The following is a 24,990-nucleotide window of genomic DNA, read 5'->3' as shown; positions in this document are numbered from 1 at the left end:
TAAACATGAGCATAGTTCATTTAGGGATTCGTCTATGCTGATTTCAACTGTGCCAACACAACAAAAATCTGCTCCCAAAAGGCAGATGTGGTTTCAGTGTTTTTAACTTCAGGTGATGGCAATAATTAAACCCACTATGTCTATGGCACATTAAATCACTTAAATTCTATTCACTACAATATTCCCATGTGATCCTGTCTGATCCTCTCATTTCTAATCTGGTTTTGCTGAAAGAATGTAAAGAACTACTAGTATCTGTCAAGCTCTGTTTCAGTCTCAAACCCATTTTAATTATATGAATATCATGCATGTATACAAATATGCATGCACATGTATAAAACCACAATTTAAAAAATAATATATAGTACAGATATGAGTAGATATCACTTAAAATATGTTTATGTATGTTTTCACTTTGGTACTCACCCTAAGAAATGCATCTAAGGCCCCATTCTCCATGTATTCTATTACAATCATGACTGGTTTCCCTGAAATAAAGACAGATTTTGTTTGAAAAACTGTAACATAAATGTATAGACTTTTTTTTTGTTTGTTTGTTTTTGTTAAAACATATGTTATTCCTTTGAGGTACTGTATCATTGAGACAACGAACACTTCTGATGCCTCCAGCATTGTTACTGAACTCTAACAAGTTCTTAAATGTCTACATGGAACATGGTCACGACTCTCAAAATTAAACCATACAAATCAAAGTGTCAGTGTGTTCTCCTAATTCCTGCTGTGTGAACAGGACTCTGGAATAATGACACTTCAGATAATACAAAAGGACACAAGAAACCTTATCTCTCTGCATGGTCTTTGAGGCTAAATGAAACTAGAAAAAGAATGTATTTCAAAGTACTCTATCTTTTAATCATGCATGAATCTTAAATCTTTTCCTCAGGTTGTAGCATAAAGCAAGTATTGTTTTAGTTAGTTACACAACATGAGAAAATGCATTAGGAGTATGAGGCCTATTTATAACCTGAATCTTTGACCATGAATAAGCTAAAGTAATTTCTGACATCATGCTGCTCTTTGACTGACATAAGTGTTGATTACCTCTTGTAACGACTCCTTCCAAGTGAACAACGTTGGGGTGGTCAAATTGTCCCATGATGCTTGCTTCACACAGGAAATCTCTCCTTTGCTTTTCAGTGTAGCCAACTTTCAGCGTTTTTATCGCTACCGCAACATCTCTCTTCCCAGGAAGTTTTAGACGTCCACTGCACACTTCACCAAACTCTCCTACAATGAAGTAGATCAATGCTGAATTACTTCAACGAAAATAGCAATACTCTTCCTATATCTTGATTCAACTAGGCACCTAAGTGTGTGTTTACACAAGTGAACGTTCATGTTTGAAATGGATTCCCTAGGAACACACAGGCAGGTACATGCGTTAAATGAATTGCTGACTGAGTACCTTATGGAGTGAATACAATGTTAAGCCTATCTACAAAACTATTATTTGAATATTTTAAAAGACTTGTTAGCAATTTGTTCCTTTTTTTTTCTTTCTATTTTTTTTTAATAGGAAATAAAAATGAAGTGGCTTTGATAAGAAAATATTATTGCAGAAATGGTAATGCCATTTCTAAGTGAAAATGTCTTTCTGTTCTACATGGTCTCTTTGCTATCTTTAGATTTGATGGGGGTTTTGTTGTATTTTTTTCTTTTTCAAAGCTGCTTTTAATTTAACATTGTTATGGTGTTAAATGAAGCACTACATTATTACCTTCAAGCAGGATAATTTACTTTGCAGATTATGAAATGAAAGGTGTGACTTAAAATATTTTGTTACATTAAACAAATACAAGAAAATACTGGAAGTTTGTAAAACATTTCTAAACTAAGCAACAACTGGAACTTGAAGAAGCATGTGAATAAAATGGCCAAAGAGCCAACAAGAATATTAAAAAAAAAAAAAAAAAAAAAAAGAGAGGCTAACTAACCATAATTAGGCAGACAAGTAGATGGATTCCATTGGACAGGAAAGAGCATGGAAGCATGACACATGAAGGTGAGTGACACTATTAGGGAGACAGGGAAAGGGTCATCCCTTGCCTCACAGCTGTGTCAGCAAAAGAGAGAAAGAGAGACCCCTTATTCCACAGTCAGGAAGAAAAATCCCTTGGGATAGCTGAAAAGGCCTGCAATATATCTTATACCGAATAAAGAGGAACACCTCTTTAAGAAGAGAAAGATTAATCACAAAAATATTTACTAATCTGATATTGTGCAAATTTATCTGGAGTATAGGAGATATAGATCCAACTCCCACCCCCGAAACAATGCAAGTCAGAAATTTATCTCCTGCATACCTATGGAGTGCCTTAATGTTAAGCTATTGAGTACACACAAGTATGCAGACACACCTATATCCAAGACATGTTATAAAGTGAGGGCTGAAAAGAAATGATTGAATTAGGAAAGACAAACACAGAGACTTTGATCAGAGAATCCCTCTGGGACATAGGCTGAAGTCCTGAGGCACCTGGTGGGATTAGGACTTAAAGGCACATACACACTGGCAAGGCATCTGTCAGTGTAGAGAGGCATTTGCCTGTAAGAGACAGATGTTGAATGCCTGAAGAGGTAGTTGCTGAAGTCTTGTAATGGATAAATTCCGTATAGGACACTGCCACTATTACAACCCTGCTGTTTTCCTGTCACTCCCAACATCAGAGCTGAGAGAAGGAAAAAGGCCTCAGCTTCTCCATTCTTCAACCAGAAGGGTAGATCTTTCACCAAACCTTACTATTTTCTACCAACTTGTTTAGGCAAATCTCCACCAAGCATGGCTGGTTTTAAGAATCTCATAGGAGATGACTGCATAGAGAATCAAATTACTCTCTCTCTGTTCTACACTAGCTGAATTCAGGTTAGTGAAAATCAACTCCACACACCTTTGTTAGCACCATGCTGTATCTGAGCTAATTAGCCAGAGAGAGCAAAACTGTTCCTGCCTGTTTTTAGCTTCAGCCATTCTTGGGTACTGGTCTGAATATCCACCTTATAGCTATGAATACCACGAGGTATAGCTCTTACATATGTAACAACTTGCTACTCATGCCCTTAGCATGTTTCCTTAACCTCCCTCCTGCACTTCATTAGCAATATGGATGACTATTAACAAATTCACCACTCACCTCACTTGCAGCTCCTACCCACAAGAACTTATAAAAGGATAGAAATTTTCTCTAGCAGTACCTTCCAACTTTTTTTTTTTTTCATGCTGAAAACAAGACATGAATATAAGTGTGTGTGTACATGATAATTCAGAGCCAGGTAATTAGGATACTTGGCACAGGAGATACTAAGGCTTAAGTCCTTTCCAGCGCTCTGTGATATAATTTTTCTTGATTTCCAAAAGCAGATCACTCATTCTCAGGCAAACCAAAAACTTGAACTTGTATGTTATTCATCTCAGGCCAGGATGCTAGCCAATGAACTTTTATTCCCAAGAAAATAGTCTATTCAGCTGAAATGATGCCCAGAAAGGATACAGAAAATATGTCAACATGAGTGGGAATACTGCACAGACGCAGAGCCACTAGCTCAGCATGTCGACAAGAAAGAGGCTGAAACAAAGGATGTGTGGTATGAACCAGGACTCAACGTAGTGAACACCATATTCTGTGTCTGACAGGTGGCCACAGCAGGATGGTAATGAAAATGTTGGCAAGGAAAGCCCATATCCCTCATACAAATTGAGCACAAGCATACTTGCACCCTGTTTGTCTGAGAGAGAGACATAGCACCACTCAGTATTTGATGGGGCTGGCATTGCTGTTGCATATTGAGACTCATAATTGGCTTTTCTGGTGCTGTCACCAGTACAAATTTTACATTCTTCTTTGATGTATGAGTTTCAGCTGCATCTTTGGGTCTTTAACGTTCTGTTGTTTCTGGACTGCATTTCATTTCACTCCTGTTTGCTGCCTACATCAACAGGTTAAAGCCATAGCTAAGCCCCATATACAATATGCTTTCACCATAGCATTTCCAATTAACTTTCTTCAGCATGACTACTGACACACGTTAGTTTCTAGCTATTAGTTACACTCATTAAAATCAAGAATAAATTAATATGCAGTCAACAAAATTAACATTCTGGCATTCCTCTGTCATAACAGTGAAAAGATGTTTTAAGCTGTATCCCCCTTGCAACTGAAGAGTTTCCAGACTTTTGTTCAGAAGGAAAAGGAAAAGTCCAAAAGAATATATCTGTGCTGTTGCTATGCTGATAGTTTTTTTACTCAAAGCAGAAGATAAAGCTCATTAATTTCTCTATGCTAATCTTGAATCCAAATCTTGTATCTTGTATATTTATTAGAACAGATGCTGCCATTCTAGCACTAAAAAAGTAACTAGTTAGAAAGGGCTGGATTCTTATGCTCTTACTCATGAAGGAATAATTTGCTCAGCAGTGTTGTTAATTTCAACAGTACTACTCCTTGATTAAGACATGATTCAACATGAGTGAGGTTATTTTAAAGATACATTGTGAATTCTAAGTGTAAAGAGTTTTTTAAAGGTAAACCAGCTTATTTAGAGATATTTCTTCTTCGCTTTTTAAATAATACCACAGTATGTGATCTACAGTGCATTCAAAAATACGGGGTGATTTTAAAAGTATTCTACTAATACTTTTATAAAACAAGAAAGCAAAAGTACATTTCCTCCAGGAATCCAAAGTATTTGATATTTTTCTTACCCACAGAAACTTAATTTCACTACATGGAGTAGTGCAATAAAATAGTCACATATCTTATTAATGCAAACAAATGAAACTGCCTTTTTAGAGCATGAACACCATGGTTTAAGTAGGTGGTAGACAGTTCAAGAGGAAGAAAAGAAATGTAATACTGGTTCAATTACAGTCAGTCGTGAGAAGTTAAGCAATAACTTTTTGTATTCATAAAATATCAAAAAGAAAAATGTTAGAACAAAAAACAGCCTTAGGACAGATTTTGTTATATAGGAACAAGACCTTCCTAGTCTCTATTTAAGATTTTGTGCTGCAGCCAGTGTTCCTTACTCACGTGAACAAAAAATTTTGAGGTAAAAACCCTCTTGCAAAAGGAGAGTAATCAGAATTTGCACTCACGCCTTATACCTGTACTCTGACAGTAAATAATAAACAGCAAAACTGCCCCTACCCCGAATTACATTTTAACAGCAGATGCAGAATTAGAAACAGTACTGTACTCTGACAGTAAATAATAAACATCAAAACTGCCCCTACCCCGAATTACATTTTAACAACAGATGCAGAATTAGAAACCCACAAGCTTTCAATGTCAAGCAAGACTCTTCATTCGCTTATTTATTTATTTCTTGTTGGTGTCGTCATCACCTGTCTCGCTCCCCCTGCCAGCCCCCCCTGAATTTTTACATTTTTGAAGCAAGTGCAGCTTCATTGCTCTTAACCACTCTGGCAAATGCAAAAAGTTCTTCTGTACTTGAGGTATAATTATTTGCCTGTCATTATGATGTATGAGTTTCGATCCCAGCTAAATGGAACAGTTGAATCAGGAAGCCACGGCAGCCTTACCTGCACCAATCACACGCTCAATTTTAATACAAGAGGCATCTAGCTCCTTGGCGAATTGATGGACAGCTCTATTTGGGTCCTCGTAGGTTTCAGGGTCAATGTAGGTTTTGGTGCCTGGAAATTTAACTGTAATGATGTAAGAAAGCATGACTGTGATGAAGCAAAGGCACTTATTGTGCAGTCAGCCCAGGAATTTCATTATGCAGAGTGCTCCTTGGAAGAGTGAGCCTGCTTCCACACTGCCTGAATCACAGCCGCTCCGAGAGGCAACTTCAGTTTTAAGCATCATCTGGAAGCATGCTGACACAAGTACACAACCCCATCTCTAAAAATGACTAACATTAGCATCTCCATCTCCACCTTGAAGTGAAAGAGGTAATAAATATTAAACAGCTCAATGGAATAAAATGCAAGGGTTGAGTGTGAGCCAAAAAAAAAAAAAAAAAAAAGAAAAAAAGAAAAACCAAACCAAAAAAAAAAACAAACCAGAATTAGTATAAGAAAAGCAGAGGAGGTGAAACTTTCTTTTCTGTGTAAGGACAGCTTATCCCCTCTTCCTAGGTTGCGTAAACAGCATTTCTTTATGTTACCTCAGTCGTCTAATGGGATTTGAAAGGCTCTTCCCTTTACTTCAATTTGCTTAATCTACTGAATATAATATTACTTGCAGACTGTGGCAGCATTCAAGCTAAACTATTCACAGCAGTAACAATTTATATCCTTAGGTCTGTTTCTTGCGCTAGAATATGAACATGGGTAACACTTATAGTAAACTTATAAAGGCACAGGAAGGGGCAGTGGGCTCTGTGGCCCAGTTATTCCCTCTCTCAAACACCTAAGCAAGTAATATTCAGCAATTTGGTTTTTGCTCCCTCTTTCTCCAGCATAGCACTTAGGGCAACTCAAATACTGTAGCGCCCCAGCCAGCAGGTAGTTTTTTTCCCTTAGTTTGATGCTGATGATCCAGGAAAATTATTTTTTGCTCTTCTGGTGAAAGTAGAACAACCTTGGGATTCTATTAATCAAGCTTTTTTTAATGAAATAAATTTGGCTCACAAGGATTACATTCCTGAGCTTTAATTAAATCAGTGAATTAAAACTCAGTATTAAAATGCAAGAATGTTCCTCTGATAATTGATATACTCATATACAGCAATAGGATCAGAAGTCAATACATAAACTAAATAATTTATGCTTGCTTTGTAACCTTTTAAATAGTAAAAAAATATTTTAAAATTGAAAATATACTGAAAAATATCTAAGTAATCATGTGTATTTTTGTTTCAGATGGCATTAGTGACCAAAAATACCACAAATCACCATAAGGTAGAGAAAGCTAGATAATTTTTTTTGAGAAATCCTATGAATCTGCATCCATAGAAATTGAACTGTTGCCCAGATGTTATTATCTGCGATATTATGCATTTAAATAGATGTTCTTTCAATTGTATTGATAATGTTAGAGTTTTTTAAAATAATAAATAGCTTTTTCTTAAAACCAAAAAATTGCTAGATGAAATTAAGAGGAAAAAAGGTAAGTTAACTCCCTATAACAGTGCTTTCAGACAGAGAGATAGAGAAGGAGCTATCTCTTGTGTTTGTGATAAGGGGCCTAGATTGGAGGTAACCTTGTGAATCTCAAGTGGGCCTCTGATGGTTCTTTATTCAAGCTGTCATAAAACATTTTGACAGGCCAAGGATGTCCTGGCATACCAACATGAAATAATGCTGGCCTGAATTTGAAGACATTGTTAGAAGAAACTGGTAGGAGGAAACCAAATATAAATCTAAATTGCTTGACTAAACTCCTCCATTGTACTTCTATCTTCAAGTGTAGCACCTGAGGTCACAGAGAGTTGAAGAGGACTGAAATGAAATATATGATAGTCAATTAAATACAGTGATATAAAGTCTGTTTAAAAAATAAATTGGTTAAAAATTGGTAAATTTTGGTGTTAATTAAGTGTTTGGTTTAAGTTAGATTTTTGAAAATCCTGGAGCTCAGCACAGAATAAAGTTGTCTACGTATTAAGGAGAAAAAAGAACACCAAACTGGTGTTCCCAGCTCTATGACTAAGCTGGTGACCACAGCACTGGGTTCTGTCTCATTCTGTACCTGGTTATCAAATACAATCAAATGCTAAATCTTTAATCTATGGATCATGAAAAAACAGCTGGGCAAAAAGTGACTTATATTTAGTGTTATATTTTATAAAAGACTGTGTATGATAACTGTTCAGACCGATTTTCTGGGTAGCCAGATTTCTTGAAACTAAACTGAAGGAAATGAACACTAAAAGTCTATTTCTGAATCAAATATTATTAAGTAGCAGCTTTCATATTAATTCATTTACACTTTCACTGAATAAAAAAAATGCCACCGATAATGGAGACGAGAAAAGGAATTATTTAGTTAGCATATTCCTTTTGTTTATATACTGACATACAAGAATACATAATTGATCTTTTCCTTCAAGGACATAATGGGGATGTTAAAAAGTGAAAGCAGTAGCTGTTCTGAAAAGAATTGAGAAGCTTATAATACATCTAACAGAGGCAAATTTCAAATCCATCACTCCTGGAATGGTGACATTTAAGTAACAGATTTTTGATGAATTCTTAAAAATTATCTGTACTGCAAAGTGCATGATAAATAATTCTTATTCCATTATTAGTTTCTACCTTTCTTGTGGAGGTTATGAACTGATTGACTAACGCTGCATTTATGTCACTCCTTAGTTTAGTACGCACTGGTCTCCTCTCCCAGGTAAAAAGCAATAGAACAAGAGGAAATAGCCCTAGGCTGTGCCAGGGGAGATTTATAATGGATATTAGGAAAAATGTCTTCATTGAAAGGGTTGTCAAGCATTGAAACAGTCTGTCCAGGAAAGTGATTGAGCTACCATCCCTGAAGGTATTTAAAAGACTTTTAGAAGTGGCACTTGGGGACATGATTTTGTGGTGGACTTGACAGTGCGAGGCTAAGGATTTGGCTTGGTGATCTCAAAGGTCTTCTCCAACCAAGACAGTTCTATGATTCTATTATTTAGGAAGCAATAAACATCCAAACTCAGGGAGAGTGAACAAATTTTAGCTGATCTGATTTTTTCAGATCAAAACCTTGATCTGATTTTGAGTGGAGCTTTCACTAGAACTACTTGTTTAAAGAAGTGTGCATTGAGAAGATGCTACAAATTTGTGACTACTGCCTACTTCATTCCCCAAGTTACATTAAATTATGATGATTTTAATATATATAAGATAAACCATATTGCTTTCCAAAAAATATGACTGTTGGATTTAAGATACAGCTGCAAATATTGCTAGAATATAAAGGCTACATACAAAATTGTGTAACTAAATGGCAAGTCCTGCTGATGTGAGTTATCAAGTATGGGAGAGGTCTGAAAACTCAAGCATTGTCCAGTATCAGAACTTGTATTCAATTTGATTATAGTATGCAATTCTGCAATTTTGGATGCTTAAAATAATTTTGCATTGTAGTTTTGCCATAATTCCTGAGTGAATAAGTGATTCTAAAAAAATTAAAATATTTTTAATTTCTCTTATGTTACAACTGAAATGGGAATGGATTAAAATAAGAAAGATTTTAAAAAAATATTTTCATAAAACTGAGACTATTGTTGCATAGGCTTTCCTCTCCCCTTCAATTTCACTTGCCACTAAATGAAGAAAGATGGATTTTATTTAACTTTACCAGGATTCTAGTATAAGTTCAGATGGTAGCTGTGATTTTAAGGACAGGCTCTAGGTTCTGTTCTTCACTAGGCGAGTGATTCTAGAACAGAGAAATGTAATGAAGTAGCTGACCTTTCTTTTCATATTGAATATTCTATTTTTAAGGATGTTATGTTTTGGAAATATTGATGCTACAGTATTCAGAATATTCACAGTATTCACAGTAGCAGAAGACAGCTTCTGAGCAGAAGAGTTTTGTTGCTAGGGTGATGCAGTGACGCACGCCCTCCTAATCTGAAGTTTGCCTGAGGTAAAGATCATATAGTCACTTGGCCAAAGGTCTCTCAAATACTGCACCTCAGAGGGTTCATTAGGAAGGTGTGAAGCATGTATTCAAAGCAACCAAATAAAAAAAATCATAATGAAAACAACAGTATATCATACATGTGTGTGGAAATAAAACCATCCGTGTGAGCAATGTTAACTTTAATCTGCATTCCTTATGTGTAAGTCAAAAAATTTCTGTAGATTGCAAGTGGGAAGTTAAACATTGAAAAAATATAAATTTCTTATGGCTTTGCCTTATATGAAGTGGGTTTATTTTAGTATTGTCTACACTAATTTTAGTATTGTCTACACTAATGCAGCTAGGAATTTTTAGAAGAGGGAAAAAAATAAAGCAAAACACTTACAATGAAAATAAAGTTCTTCATCCCCTTCTTGGTCAGCTTTGCTATAGCCACAATGCCTGGAAAAAAATACATCAGTTTTACTGGTAAATCATGATACTGCCTCACATCTAAAATCCTGAAAACATCAGCTTCGCAGGCTGTGGTTTTCAGGTACTGAACACCTAACTCCTGTAGACCCTTTGAAAGTTCCAGCTATAATTCTCTTGACAGCAGAGTTTTAAATAAATCATGAGCAGATCCAATCAAAAGGTTTTTTTTTTATCAAATACCAGATGGGACAGGTCCTAAAGAGAAAATTCTAGTTCTGCTGAAAAGTTTCCACAGATAAAACAGAGGATTAAAGAACCTGAAAGTAGAACACAGTTTTACATGAAAGTATTCTTAAACTTACTGCTGTGCCTCTCTTTCTTGTAAAGTCATTTAAAGACAGATCAGATAAAGTGTCAGACTTTTCCACGTGAGAAAACTGAACAGAAAGAGGGACTTTGAGGAGTACAGGTAAAGAACCTGCTAGGGGTTTCTTTTACAGCACATTTACATAGGGCGAAAGAAACATCTTGATTTTTGTGTCTTGCCAAAGCAGGAGAACAAACTGTATAATTGATAAAGACATGTAGATGAAAATTGTCCTTAATAAAAATGACTTCATTTCAGTTTTGAAAATTACCATCCCAAATTAGACTATGCCACAAGAGTTCACAAGAATAGGGTTAGATGTGCTTATGCCTAGGCAAGGTGCAATACCTTCGACCAATGATGAATCCAAACACCATGAAGACCAGAATGATGGTTCCTGCCACAGCAACCACAGCTATGATAATCACAGGATTCTGTTCACTGGAAACAGCCGTAGCTGAAAACAGAGCACAACCAGAGATTAGATTAATATTATTTCTTACAAAGCCAGCTAAAAAATTACGTAAACCTTCATGAATTGCAGACTGTTTATCTTTCAATATAAGATGATAAAGCTAGTCTAAAGAAGGGCCTCCATCAGAAATTCATCAAAATGCTAAATGAGGTCATGCTTGTCTACAGGGTATAAAAAGGAGCTGTGCTGGAATCAGCTTGGTCAACGTGGTACAGCCATTAGCCAAAAGCCAGTGTTGGCCACTTCCACTCCCTCCTATGGCTGGCACTTCCTTCTGTTTTGCTCAGTGGTTGACTCTTTGCCAAAAGGAAAAAGCTGGATATTCCTGAAAGAAAGGACAGTACGAGAACAATCCCTGAAGAGTGTGCTCCTAGCCTCTCCCCCTAGAACTAGTTGATATAGTGTTTTAACTATGTTTGAGATGAAACACTATCTATTAGCACAAATTTCCTAGTTAGCATATTTCCATATCTAACTGCTATTAATCATTGTGAATTGCTATTATTACATATAATTTGTTTCTGTTAGCAACAAAAAGGTGCTTCCAGATATACAAAATGGAATTTCCCATGCTTCAGAGAATTTACATGCTAAAATATCCACACGTTATTGCTCTTTTTATTCAGATATGACAATGCTATTAATATATGCAAATGTATTCACGTCACATTAGTGTACACCGAGGGTGTAAATATTTAGCCTGAGAAACCTCAAGGTTTGTTAAATACATTGCTTGACCGACATCTAATGAGAGTGGCTCTATACTTGGTTGCATTAAATGAGCACAGCTCTATGCAACTCTATGGTTTGTAACAGTGAGGATCCAGCCCAAGAGACTGAGAATAAAGGAAGAGACATCAGGCAGTACTGCTGAGCAAGGGACTGTGAAAATGTGAGTCATCTGGAAGCAGCAAAGAGATAAAAGAGGAAAAAAAAAAAAAAAAAAAAAAGAAAACACAACTGATAGCTGATTAACTAAATTGTAGATGCTATGTTAATATGTTTGGCTTGACTGCAGGTAGTGGTAACTTAACAGGAATGTCTACATGAAGATTCTATGAATTCCACAGAATCAGGTTCCAGTTGCATACTTCAGAGGTTCCCATAGAAACAAACAACAGCAAATTTCATTGCTCTGTCTTGGGAGAAGTAAGCCAATCAACATGATTTATTTTTCAGTGACCTGTACCAGTTAGTTCCCCCCAAAATAACAAATCTCTTGCTATTCTACAGAGATATGGAATAACATGTATTGAGGAGAAATGTTCTTTCCCCTCCCTCAAGTTTAATTTCCTGAAGAAACTGCCATTTTTCTACGTTGTACCTAATGGAGGAAAGGAAGATCTCATTATTTGTATTGGTCTTTGAAAAGAACAACTGCTTATTTGTCAGTAGCTATAACTTTCTGCCATACCCAGGTCAGAAGGATTCTACTGCAGGTCAGCATATATCACATTTGTGTAACTTTTAGGAAATCAGTGGCCACTATTTCATGGCTGAACCAATTTAACAGAGTTTGCAAAAATACCCATCCCAGCCTGACACCTAATCCAGCAGCCAAGTTAAGTGCACGTAGGTTGCCACATGTGAGCATGTTGCTCTGCATGACTGCCTCACAGATTTTGGGTACTGCCACATTCTGGAAGCAGGCTGAGGATGTTCTCTGTGCTGCTTCCCCTTCTGTTTGATGAAGTCAGTAAGGGTAAAGGTGAATAAGAATGCAGCTTCTGGAATGATTGCTGTGATCTGGCAGAAGCAGAACGATTTTGGGGTGCTGATGATCTGTTCAGGGGATGAATGGCATGGTTCCCCATCACTGGTGCTACCGTAGTGGTGGTGGCAGGGAAGCAGTGGGAAGGAATTGGAAGTTTGCCCTCATCTCTGATTAAGCTGTGCTCAGAGTCAGAGGGTGAGACAGGGACCTGGTAGTTGGGCAATCAGCTACAGGTGATAACTAATCTGGTGTTATGCTATTTGCAAATTTGCACATGAATGATGCTTAATTTAAACCAGTTAAAACTGTCTTTTAAGGCTATAGCTGAAGGGGTGGGGGAATGGCTGTCTGAACACTTGATCATTTAAAACAGGAAATCAGCAATAAAAGCTGTGCTGCTCCTTCAGTGACATTTTCTCATGCAAGCAACCTGAAATGTATGATTTGTAGAAAAGAATTCCTGATGAGGTTCATTATGAAAGTTTTACTGATAATTTGGTTTCATGTAGGTCAGATGCTGCTTTCTTAAATATTACTCTTTGTGCCTTATAAAATTTTGTGGTAATGTCATTTCAGACATTAGGAATAAATTTTACATCTGCTTATTACTTTATGCTTCCTTAATTTAAATCTGTTCATGGCAAAAGGAAAAAGTGGTCTTCATGCTAGGTTGTTCTGAATCCTTTTACTTTAATACTGAGAACTCTAACTCGTGGGAGACTCCTTCAGCTACAAAAACCACATGATCATCTCTAGATCCACTGGCTACAAGTAGTTTAATATAACTTTTAAATACTTCAGTGAAACAAAAGATAAAATTACTACTTAAGGGATATTCTATGGACCTATATTTTCTTCCTGAGGGCCTGTGTCTCTAAAAATGAGCAGAGCAAGGATTTCAACAAAAAAGTACTTTGCTCTGTGGTAAACACAGTGTAGAATAGAAATATGCTATTTTTCTATAAAGATTTTTTTCTTCATAAATTTGAAACTTTAGCAGAAATACGTATCCAATGCCCAACATATACAATATGTGCAAATACAGGTATAAACTACACATATTTTACGTATCATATTATATTAAAATAATGGATAAAGTTCCTCAAATACTGAAAAGTAGTCATGCAGTTTCTATCACAGTTTGTAAGTTGGAGCACAATACAAAGCCCATCTACAAGCTGTCAGCCCCATCTAAGAATGACTTAAAGGAGGATCCAGGACATTATATGCCTGTCAGTCTTACTTTAGTCCCTGAGAAAGTTATGGTATGAATCCTCCTGGGCCTGTCACAAGTCCTATGAAGCACATGATTGGGAAAAGTCAGCACAGATTCACCAAGGGCAAATTGTGCTTTGCAAGCCTGATAGCCTTCTACAACAAAGTAACCTGCTCAGTTGATGTGGGAGGAGCAGTGGGCATTGTCTACCTGAACTTCTCCAAGGCTTTCAGCATGGTTCCCCACAGCCTCCTGCTAGAGAAACTGATTTTTAACAATGTAGAAAAATGGTCCATGTCTTGGGTGGGGAAATAGCTGACAGCCCCACTCACAGAATGGTGGCAAATAGCTCCTTTTCAAACTGTCAACCTGTCACAGGTGGGGTACCTTAGGCATTGAGTTTGGGCCCAGAGCTCTTTGGCCTCTTCATAAGTGATCTGGATGATGGCACCCAGTGCACCCTGATACTTTGACATCTTAAAAAGCTGCATTCAGAAATCGATTGAAATCTTGAGAAGGCAGTGCCTCTTAACTTGTAGCATAACACTGTTTTACTGCTCATCTGTACACGTGTACAGTATTTTATTTGAGGCATATTTCCTATAAATGAGCCAGTGAAAGTCCTAATTTGATTAGCCTGCAAGTTCTGATAAAAGTATATATAAAATATGAGAAACAAATAGTTTTGTATAAAAAAATTCTGGAATAACTGAATGAAATTTACTATCTTTTTACCAATATGATACTTATTTCTGAAAACCATACGCAGAAAATTGAGGATGTTTATTCTTGATGGGAATTAAATTCTATAATGTCAAGATACCTCTCAAAATAATAGAAAATAAGCCACATTAAAATTTTTCCTTAATGACAGCAGAGGACATTTTACATGGGACGTAAAAAAAAAAAAAAAATGCTATCCTATGACAAGAGAAAAATCTGCTGTGCAGACTAGCCAAGTATGTCATTGGTTTGTATGCAATTTTTCATCACTTCGGTCAGAAACATGGCATATGAGCATGGTCAGTGATGCATTTATTCTAGGATTTCCTAATCTTTCAGATGTTCTCCCAACTCCAGTCAAGATTGTATACCTCTAAAATGATCATTGCTAATTTTAGTGGGTACCAGCATGGTTGCATTCAGTACATGAAAAATATTCAGGTAATTAAGGAAATGTTGGGGAAATATTTTAATCTACTAATTTTAAACCACGGACAATAAAACAGATAATTAGCAAAAAATTAAGACAGATTTTAGTTTGTTTTCCAAAAATCTACTCAAAATAAGGAATTACTTCTGGCTGTACCTCAGATTCCCATTCTGCAAAATGGGTGTTCTTCTACTGACTCTTCCTAAAGCAGAACTCCATGGATGGAAAACATTCTAGCAGACACAAAGCTAACAAAATTAGTAGTAACAGTTACTATGCCATTGTGATAATTGGTATTTCAGTTACAGGTATTAGAAATGTGGTATTATTAAGTATTGACAGTTCTCATGTTCTATGTGGAACTGAGATGGTATCAAGACCTAACAGCTGTGTTTGAAGACTACCTACAAATTGTTCAGGTGACACTGGTCTGCAATTAATAAAATGCAGTAGTGTGTGTCCACACCTTAGATAGGCTGGATAAAGTGCAGAGAGCAGAGCTGGCATCTGTGCCTCTTGAGCCTGTAGGTTTTGTGTACTTAGATCCAAATCTGGCTGACCTGCTGTCAGGCATGTCGACCTGAAGCAAATGACCCAAAAGAGTAACCTAATTTGGATCTGCAAAAGAGCTGTGAAGCTGCCAGGGATGTAGGCAGTGAATGGGTTCACTGCTGCCAGGTCTCAGTGATGGAAAAGTTTCATTTGGAAGACTCAAAATATGGAAAATTTTCTCTAAGCATGCATGCACATACCTACATGATTTGTGGGTAAAAAAGTTATGTGTGATTTTTAGACAAATAAGGGCACATGATAATTTTCAGCATCAAGGAAAGTGAAAGCTCTCCCAAAATGCTTTCCCCTGCTGAGATGTAACAGCCAGGGGCTGAGGTGTACTGTACAGACAGAGTTTGTACTTCAGCTTCATGCTTTCCATTAAGAGGGTTTTGGAGAGTTTTATTTTTTCTTTATAGAGCTTACAACTTACTACATGAGCCTTAAAAAAACTGGTATTTTTGAGACTTCTGTTTCTTTATTAAACCAAGTAGAAACTTGCCAATGAACTCAAAAGGCAGTAAGGTTGAACTTGCAGCTCAAACAAGATACAGATACATATAAAAAACCCTACAAGGGTTCAGGAAATAAAATAGGGGAAAAAATGACCTGCAGGTGCCTTTTTGGGCTGAAAACTGCTCTTCCCTCCTCTACCCAGTTACAGAGGAATGTAGTGCAGTTATTTATTACTACACACTTCTTTTGTTGAGGGCAAGAAATGTATATTGGAGTGGAAATTTCTTTCTTTATGTTAAAATGGTCAGAGGAGAAGAACCTGATATGTTACAAATCTGGCTAATATCAAGAGTGTAAATTTTAATTCCATGGTGAACCAGCAAATTGAAGCTCCTCTTTCAAAACACAATGCAAAAAATCTATCTTTGCACAGAATGTTTTTTTTCTGGTTTATTAATATTGTCTATGACCCTTTCCTTTCTTGCTTTACTTACTGATTCTCCTGAAAGTGTCACATTCATATAAATCTGATTGTTTACCTGTGGCTTCTTCTAGTGTAGCAACATCCAGCCTGGGGCTGTAATTTCCATAACCAGCAGCAGTAAAAGCACGGATCTGGAAAACATACACTGTTCCTGGCTTTAGGTTATTAATAGAAGCTGAAGTGGATTTGGTTTTCACTGTTGAATAGGTCCTTTCCCTTTGATCCTGGAAACAATAAGACAAAAGATTAAATGACATTTACAGGTCACATTTTATCATGGTTGTACATCAGCAACTGACAGCCAGCCGGGGTAGTTTATTTCAATTTGTTGAATACTTTTTTTTCCCAAAATAAAACATAAGCATACTCTGTGGAATATTACCAGACACTGTCAGTGCAATGAGGAGCTCTAAGTGTAAGATAAAATTCAAATGGGATGCTCATGTTTTTACCCATAAAACATAAAGACAGAAAATTATTGCTTCTTGGCTCTGATTACATTTTGTGCAATTTTGATGAGAAAATGGCTTGACCACAGCTTTCCAGAGGGATCATTGGGGTCTAAAAAGTTCAAGGACAAGGAAATCTGTTCTTTCAGAGTCAGAATGTTTTCCCTTGCTATCTTCCAATACTTTTTAAAGAATACAGTACTGCTAATGTATAACTGGCCATATTTTGCACCTAAATCTATGGTCCTGAATGCAGTTTTAACTTTCTTTTTTTCTTTTTTTAATTTCTTTCTTTTTTTTTTTTTTTTTTTTTTTTGTTTTTTTTTGTTTTTTTTTGTTTTGTTTTTTTTTTTTTTTTCCTGACTTCTACTCTTTTCTCAGGTTTTGACTCTATGGCACGAAGAAAGCAGCTCAGCATGACACCACCCAAATTGGAAGCTGTAAGATTACAAACCCGATGAGTAATAACTCACTTTCAAATACTACAAGAGCTGTATCACAGATCATTACAGTATTCAAAAAGCTCTACTTATTCATCACATTTACTGATCCAGATTATCTTTCAGCACAGATATGTGCAGCCCTGTTGATTTTCGGTGGCAGATACAACCCTGATTTGAAGGGCAGAAGAGATGAATTAACCACCCGTCTGAATGCACCACATGACTAGAGAAGCATGAGCCATGTAAGGCAGTGCTAATGAAATGGATACAGAGGGAAGGAATAAATCTGTAACTCATTTCAATAGCACTTTGCCAGCTAAAAATGATGAAGAACTTTTCCCTTTGGAGCTGGTAAAGAAGCAAAGGCTTTTTCTGAAGTAGAGGGTTAAGAGCAAAATATATGATTTCTTTTCTGAGATTCAGTAATGGCTTCTTCTGGGTCTTGTCCAGTATGTCATTTGAGCAGTCCCTCAAGCTCAGTTAGCAACAATTTTTCATAATTTCTCCAAGAGGTCTTAAGTAATCTGTAAGTGAGGAACATGGTGGAATGTATGTTGGTATGTGAGAAAAAAAACATGAATGCTTGAGAGATGAGAAACAAGTATAAGGAAATTGTAAACAGCCAGTTTCAGGACCAAAAGCCACACTGGAATTTCAGAGTTTGGGTTTTGATGCATAAACGAGGCTTATCTGAATTGCCAACACTTCTTGCATTCAAAATAAATAAATTACAAAGAAATAAAAAGAACTCGTACTAGAAATCTCACAGGACAGACTTACTTGGGAGATTTCAGGCAGTTTCCATTCCATCTATAGCCAGAAGTGAGAGGTGAAAAAAACCACTTAACAGAATATTTCAGAACCACAAAAATGTATGATTTAATTTGCTTGTAAAAGGAGCTGAAAGTTCAGATATATTTTTTTAAGCTAATGGAAAAAAAACTTAAACTGCCCCTCTCATTCTGAGAAAGAAGCTTATGAAGTATTTTTCAAGCTGAACTAAAAGTATTTTGGAAGGAAGGCATACATTTAAGTATTTCTGTGTTGAGGATGTCTGACAAAATTAAAGATAAATAGTTCAGTTTATCAGGAGCTGTTTGTAAGATGCTTCTTTTTTGTACTATACTGCTTCTTTCGTACTAATTTAACTGCAATAAGTAGTAAGTGATACAAAAGAAGTTTAACATCATCAGTTCTTGTCTTTGCACACATATGAAACTGGCAAAGAGATCCTGCTGCTGATGCAAAGTAACATGAATATTCAGAGAAAATAATAAATGCCCCATTCTAAAAGTTAGCATTTTATGAAAGTATAGTATCTTGAGCATTTTTCTTTCATTTTCCACTACCTATTTAAATTATTTATTTTACCATGGGAGACTAGAACTTACGCTGCATATTAAAAATTCCAAGTTTTCTGTTTTTTTTTTTTTTTAGTTCATCTTCTGTGTGTGTGTGTGTGTGTGTGTACAACGGCTTAGCCTTTGACAAATATGTAAATTTTTTTAAATGTATGGAGTTTATATGTGTGTGCGTGCACGCATGCATGTTTGAATAGCAAAAATTACCTGCTAAATTTAGTAGAATAGTTTTGCTGTCTGTATATCTGTTAAACTTCATTATGAGTCATTAAAGCTAACACTTTAAACTGGAAGTCAGCATCAACAAATAAACATTTTATTCCCTTCCCAAATCATATAAAGATCTTTTGATAAGTATATTCATGTACTTAAGCACTCAAAATTACATGTGACATTTGGTATTAAATCCAGTCTGGTCTGAATTTACCCAGTTCTGTGTTAACCCAGTATGCTAACATAGATATAGAGGTACTGCTACCTTTTTTGCAGAGATGAAATGACTTCACAAGTGATCACAAAGGAGCTCCTTTGTTAATTTCTTTGCATTTTAATTAGTTCTTTTTTCATCTCCTGAATATTTTATAAGTATTAGAAATAAAGCTACATGCTATAGTAAATTTCCCAGGGAATCTGGAGAAGCCAGAATTAGTCTGGGTCCCTTGGCAAACATGTAGCTGTACAACCTGCCTTCACTCTGCTTTTATCTGGCTCACAGTTGCATGTGGCCCTACTTACATGCTTGTCAGAAATTTTTTATTCTGGAGTACTTCAAAGTTATCATGAATGAAGTCCTAGACACACTGAAATGAATGGCGAAACTCCGACTGACATCAATAAGATTGCAATTTCACTCTACCAGAAACAGAGATTGCTTCATTCTACTATTGAAAAGCAGCCCTCAATTCATTATTGTATTGAGAGAACAAGTGAAAAATAAATCTCACAACGCTGGGACATTTTAAAAGGACAAATAAAGAATGTTTATCAGCTGAAACTGTAGAAAGTGCTTTGGAAGTTTTCAGACATCAAGTCAAAGCTGCCCAGCTCATAAGGAAATATCAAATACAGTCAAGAGTTGCATTTGATATATCCTTTCAAGATTGAAATTACAGTGACACAGAAGGAAATGAAACAAGCTTTATATACAACATAGAAGAGACAGGAAAATGAAAAATATCATGGTAAAATATAGAAGTTCAACTTTAAAAAAGTCAAAAAAAGCAGTTTTCAAGTGGATATTCCATTTGTAGGATACCAAAATACAATATATGAGACATATGATAGCAATAATAATTGCAGAGATTTGCTAGTTATTAAAAATGAGCAAAATAACTGTGACTTCGAAGAGACAGGCTAGTGAATAGCTGATGGCTTTAACATTGTTCCGCAACACAGCAAGGCAACATGAAGCAAACAGCACATTGTTGTACATTACAGATAATCTCAGCACTTACTTTCTCATAATACTTGATTTCATATTCAGTAATGACTCCATTGGGATGTTCTGGTTCCTGCCAGGAAAGCTCCACACTCCTCTGCAGCACTCTCTCTTTCATTACTCCACTAACTTGCGAGGGAGCTGTTTGGACAAGATGTGTCAATAAATAAAAAGGAAATTTGTCGGATGCCTAAAATCAAATGTCATTACAGATCCACCTCATGCTGAGCCACATTCATTAAGGTAAAAGAAAGCACCGTTTCATAGTTTGCAGTTCAAAACCAATGAATATTCAAGCAGGACCCTATTACTGTTTATAAACTCGGAATGGAAATCAAATTAAAGCACAAATAGGAAAAAGCGGCATTGTTCAAGTTAGTGAAAAACTGAAATTCATGAGACAGGAGTAACAATTAAGCAAATTAATTCTGAATAAGATAGCAAGGTGGATTTTTAGATTGATGTGTAGTAAATTAAGTTTAAATATTTATTGCATGTTTCTGAAATGAGCAAGGAAAAGAAAAATTTTTGGTGGTTTTTTTTTTTTCGTCTTGGCATTTTCTGAAAGAGTGCAACAATTTAAGCAGATCTTATGAAATAAAGGAGACACTGTCTTCCTCCATCTCATTCTACAGAAGCATACATACACACAAATTTGCGTGTGTGCACATACACACAGTTTCCTAATAAATGTCACCCACAAACAAGCCCTTTTGGATATTAAAAAAACCCAACAACAGTGTGTGAGCATTATAGAGCCACTGGCTCTCATTTAAAAATGTTTTAAGAGTTAATGTAATAAAAAGTGAGACTGGAAATGTAATTTGCTTCAATACGTTATCTCACATTTATCAAAAAAGAAAAATGGCAGATTTTTTTCTGACATGAAATTCCAAAGAAAGTCAGACACCACACTTTTCCCCACAAATACATACTGCACATATGAACGTAGCACAGAAGTCCTGTAAAATTATACCTTTAAAAAAACCAAACAAAACCAAAACCAAATAAAAACAGTTACTGAAACCATGAAGAACTTGATCTTTCAATCCAGTGGAAATAATTCAGGATCATGCAAAAAGACAGATACAGAAGGGACCTACTCTTCAGTCCCTTGCAGTTAGAAGAAGAATGACATTTATGTATAAAGGAACTTGGCCATATTTGGGGAGCATATTTAGACAAAGAATTAAAAATTAGAGATAAATCTATTTTTATCTTTTTCAAGCACAGAATCTAGTACTTGGGTGTTTGATTAAAAATTCTAATTTTTTTTTTTCCTATTTAAAAAAAGTATTTCAGAACTGAATATAAACCTTTCACTATGTAAAATTCTGTACTCTTCAGATAAAACTGGATACTTGTCCCATGCAACAAGCAGGTAAACTTCACTTTCTCTTTTACCACTAACTTTGAGTTGAACTGGAATAATTCCCATTGTAATATTCTTTAGCACATACACGTTTCTCTACTTAATTTAAAGAACACAGAAATAAAACATCCGTAATGCACAGTGCTGTAGTAATAAGTATAAAAATGTTATGAGGAGGTTAAAATATTTATAGCACACTCATGACAATAATCCTCTAAAAATGTAAAACTTGATTGTTAACTTCTTTTTTAAATTGTGAATTGCCTAATCATAACATGTCTATTCATATAGATTTTTAAGTTAAACTCACCTATATTTTTTAGAGGGTCCAAGAGTCCATGAGAAATAGGGGTTGAAGGTATGCATGGCAACTTTCATTATGAACAATTATGTTCTATATAACCAAGATAATCAAAGTTTAAGGTCCCTTAATGTAGGCTGTCTAAGCGAAAAAATTGTAATGTGTGAGCACCATAGTCAGATACACAATTTCAAAGGCAGGATCTCCCTCTTTCACTCTTCTTGCTCTTTGTAAAAGCTTTGAGTATTTTCTCTCTAATTAGTGAGATATATGCTTTTCGTAGCTAAGAGTCTGGAATGCAGCAAACTAATTTACTCTGTCTAGTTTTTTTTGCTGTGATTAACTAGTTGTCTTCACTGTCTAAATGAGTACCACAGCATCCTGCCTGAATTTCAGAGAAGTCATTATGTTTAATGTATAATATTCTATCTCATCTGGATAAATATTTTTAAATTAATAATTTTACATTTTTTGACCACAGAATAGAATATGCCTTTTTGGAAGGGACCCATCAGGGTGTCCAACATTGTTAATGTTCATACTTATCTTGAAACTAATTCAAATTACCTAGGTCACTGGAGTTTGTTCTCAACATTTGCTGCCTTTTGTTTTAGCTTATCAAATTTTTTCAATCCATTGGTCATAGCATTCATTTTTTTTAAGCAGTGAAGCAAAATGAACTCACTTCCTCTGGTATTAGTTAACTGTGTATGTGGGGAAGAAACAGCAATGCAGAAAAGGAGGAACAGAGAAGGGGGAAGATTTTAATTAGGGAAATGCAAGATTCCTACTTAACATCTGCAGAAAGGGCACCACAGACAAGCATATTCCACTCCTAAGGAACTTCTATTCAAAACAAAATCTAGTGATATTCTGACATTGTAAGATAGCATTTAAAACTCTTAAATAAATGAATATTTAAATATATTTTCTGTCAATTAATATTATTTTCATTCAAGAAGGGTCACTTTAAAAGTTGGCTGTGGTTTTTTTTATTTTATTCTGTTTAGGCTTTTTTTCCCCCTCTAACTGAAAACCTTGTGCTACTTTCATTGGTAGAAGAAGCACATGAGGAAGAACAGAAAGTCCAGCCCTGCATACTTTATGTGTTGGTAGCTCTGAAGACAATTCTATTGTATATAATTCCCATACCAGAATTTATTTCTAAAATGCAGTAAGTTACCTAGGCTTACTTTGTGTTCCCATGTTTGTCAAAAGTAAATCATCAAATTGGTTAAAGCCTGAGTATCCTCTTCTGGCCAGGTACACAGACCTGTTCTTACTGCAAGAAAAACTCTGTAAACTAAAGCAACCACATAAGCCAATCTATTAATGTGAGAAGCCTGTTGTATATGTTATCTTTATCCTGCCTTCTGGGTTGCTTTTCTTGATCTGTACTTAATGAGAGAGTACAGCTCAGAAGCATTTTGTTCTTTACTCTAGTATAATAATTTCCTTCATGTTCCCTTTGTGTCTTTTTTACAGACTGATGGCTCCTTTTAAATCTTTAGCCCACTTCTCACTGCCTATCCATTTTAATTAACTAACACTCTACCTATGGTAGTTAAAGCACACAATTCATCCCTAAACACAAAATATGGTATTAAATCACACACACACACAAAAACAAAAAAACAAAAAGAAAACCCAAAAAACCCTCTACTAAACCAGAATGAAAAACAGCATCTTTATTTACACTGCTACCTAAACAATAACAAGAACAACAGCAATAGTAACAGTAATGACAATAACAGTGAACAAGAATTTCAGGTATTTTTCTCTTTAGTAATCTAGTTCTTGCCACTGCATTTCTAGCAAAGTCTTTGTCAATAAAGACACTTCTTACAGAATTTCTAGACAACTAAGTACCCAGGCCTGAATGACTTGAGCATGTATAATCCCTACTGTATCACTTCAAGTTACAAAGAAGCATCACTTGTCAGAATCATTATTTCCATAATATATTACACTGGGGGATACAGGCTGTTCAAAACCCCACTTGCTATCAACCCTCTTTCTGATATACCTCAACTCTTCTTTTCCTCCTGCCTGCAGACACAACATCCAATGCATCAAACACACACAGCCTCTCAGGACTAACAGGCAGATGTACCTACACATGCTGCATAAGAAAGCAGTTTGAGAATGACAGGCCGTCAGCACACTCATTCACCTTTTCTAGATGTTTCAAATATACCATTCAGCAAAAGGAAAAATTGATTTTTCACCAAGTTTCAACACCACAGCCACAGAGAAATATAACTCTGCTGGGCTTTACTGATAAAGCCTTCAAGTTATATAGATTTCAAGCTGGTCATCATTTTCAGATCAAGTTATAGAAAAAGTTAAAACTAAGGTGTCAAAAAGAGCAGGATATTCCAAGGAAATACTCAGTTCCAGAGAGAATACTGCATCTGGTAGACTGATGTTTTACATTCATAATGCTAAGCCAAGTAAACTATTAATATGTGATCACATTTAAGTTTAGAGATTGTTTTGGAAGGCATAGCTTTTAGACCAGAGTCCTCTGAAAATTCTGTAATATTATATTGCTCGTGACTTTAATCACTATCTTTTACTATTCTCTGGTTCTCATGACTAACATTTCCCTTGATACACAGCATAGTTCCTAAAAGTCAGAAAGAGATGCAAAATTAAATCTTTTGTACTTTGTATAATAAAAACAAAACAAAAAACCCAAAGCCCAAACACAACTAACAAAAAAGTACAAAATTCTAAAGAAAACAATAAAAAGTGAAAAATTAAAATGTGAAAATCCAGTTTCACATGGTTAAGAGGAACTAGGCATGATGTACTAAATCACCAATGCTCAAAACCATTTGTAACATCTTTTTATTAAAAAAAAAACCCAAACCAAAACAAAGATAAATCAGCAAAATGAATCATCCCCAGAGACTTTTTAAAAATATCAGGACTTTAAGAAATCTCAGAAAAATGACTCTGTCTCATTTCCATCAACAGCAGCACTCATGGATACTTTTAATTCTGTTATTTTTAAAAAGTCTCTCTACTGGCAGCATTCTGGGTGTTTAGTAGTCCATATGTATAAAATAAAGTCCCTCAGAAATAAGGGTTTCAATCCTGCAGTCCCACTTCATGCAGAAAGTTTCAAAAATGAAAATGAATTAATGCTTCCCAGTGCAGGGCAAAACTCTATGTTAATAAATGCTACCATATCTATATTTGCAACTCCAGCTTCATGATTTGC

The 24,990-nt window shown here is 35.6% G+C and overlaps 1 protein-coding gene across 8 annotated transcripts in view; it reads right to left on the bottom strand.

The window, feature by feature from the left end:
* Positions 1–24,990, bottom strand: part of EPHA7 (EPH receptor A7) — a 181,353-nt gene that overhangs the window by 41,075 nt on the left and 115,288 nt on the right. For 6 of the 8 annotated variants that reach the window (XM_071741305.1, XM_071741303.1, XM_071741312.1 and 3 more), the window contains exons 6-12: positions 20,105–20,229; positions 16,453–16,621; positions 10,696–10,804; positions 9,952–10,007; positions 5,561–5,686; positions 1,063–1,248; positions 427–488 (exon numbers count right to left, since the gene is read on the bottom strand). In XM_071741305.1, the coding sequence (XP_071597406.1) occupies positions 427–488; positions 1,063–1,248; positions 5,561–5,686; positions 9,952–10,007; positions 10,696–10,804; positions 16,453–16,621; positions 20,105–20,229 (833 nt within the window). The remainder of the gene's footprint in view (positions 1–426; positions 489–1,062; positions 1,249–5,560; positions 5,687–9,951; positions 10,008–10,695; positions 10,805–16,452; positions 16,622–20,104; positions 20,230–24,990) is intronic. The other 2 variants (XM_071741306.1, XM_071741304.1) reach the window with 1 other exon arrangement.

Source organism: Heliangelus exortis, chromosome 3 (assembly GCF_036169615.1).
Source record: "Heliangelus exortis chromosome 3, bHelExo1.hap1, whole genome shotgun sequence".
NCBI lineage: Eukaryota > Metazoa > Chordata > Aves > Apodiformes > Trochilidae > Heliangelus > Heliangelus exortis.
The sequence above is the reverse complement of the archived record's forward strand: the minus strand, read 5'-3'. Positions and strand labels throughout refer to the sequence as shown.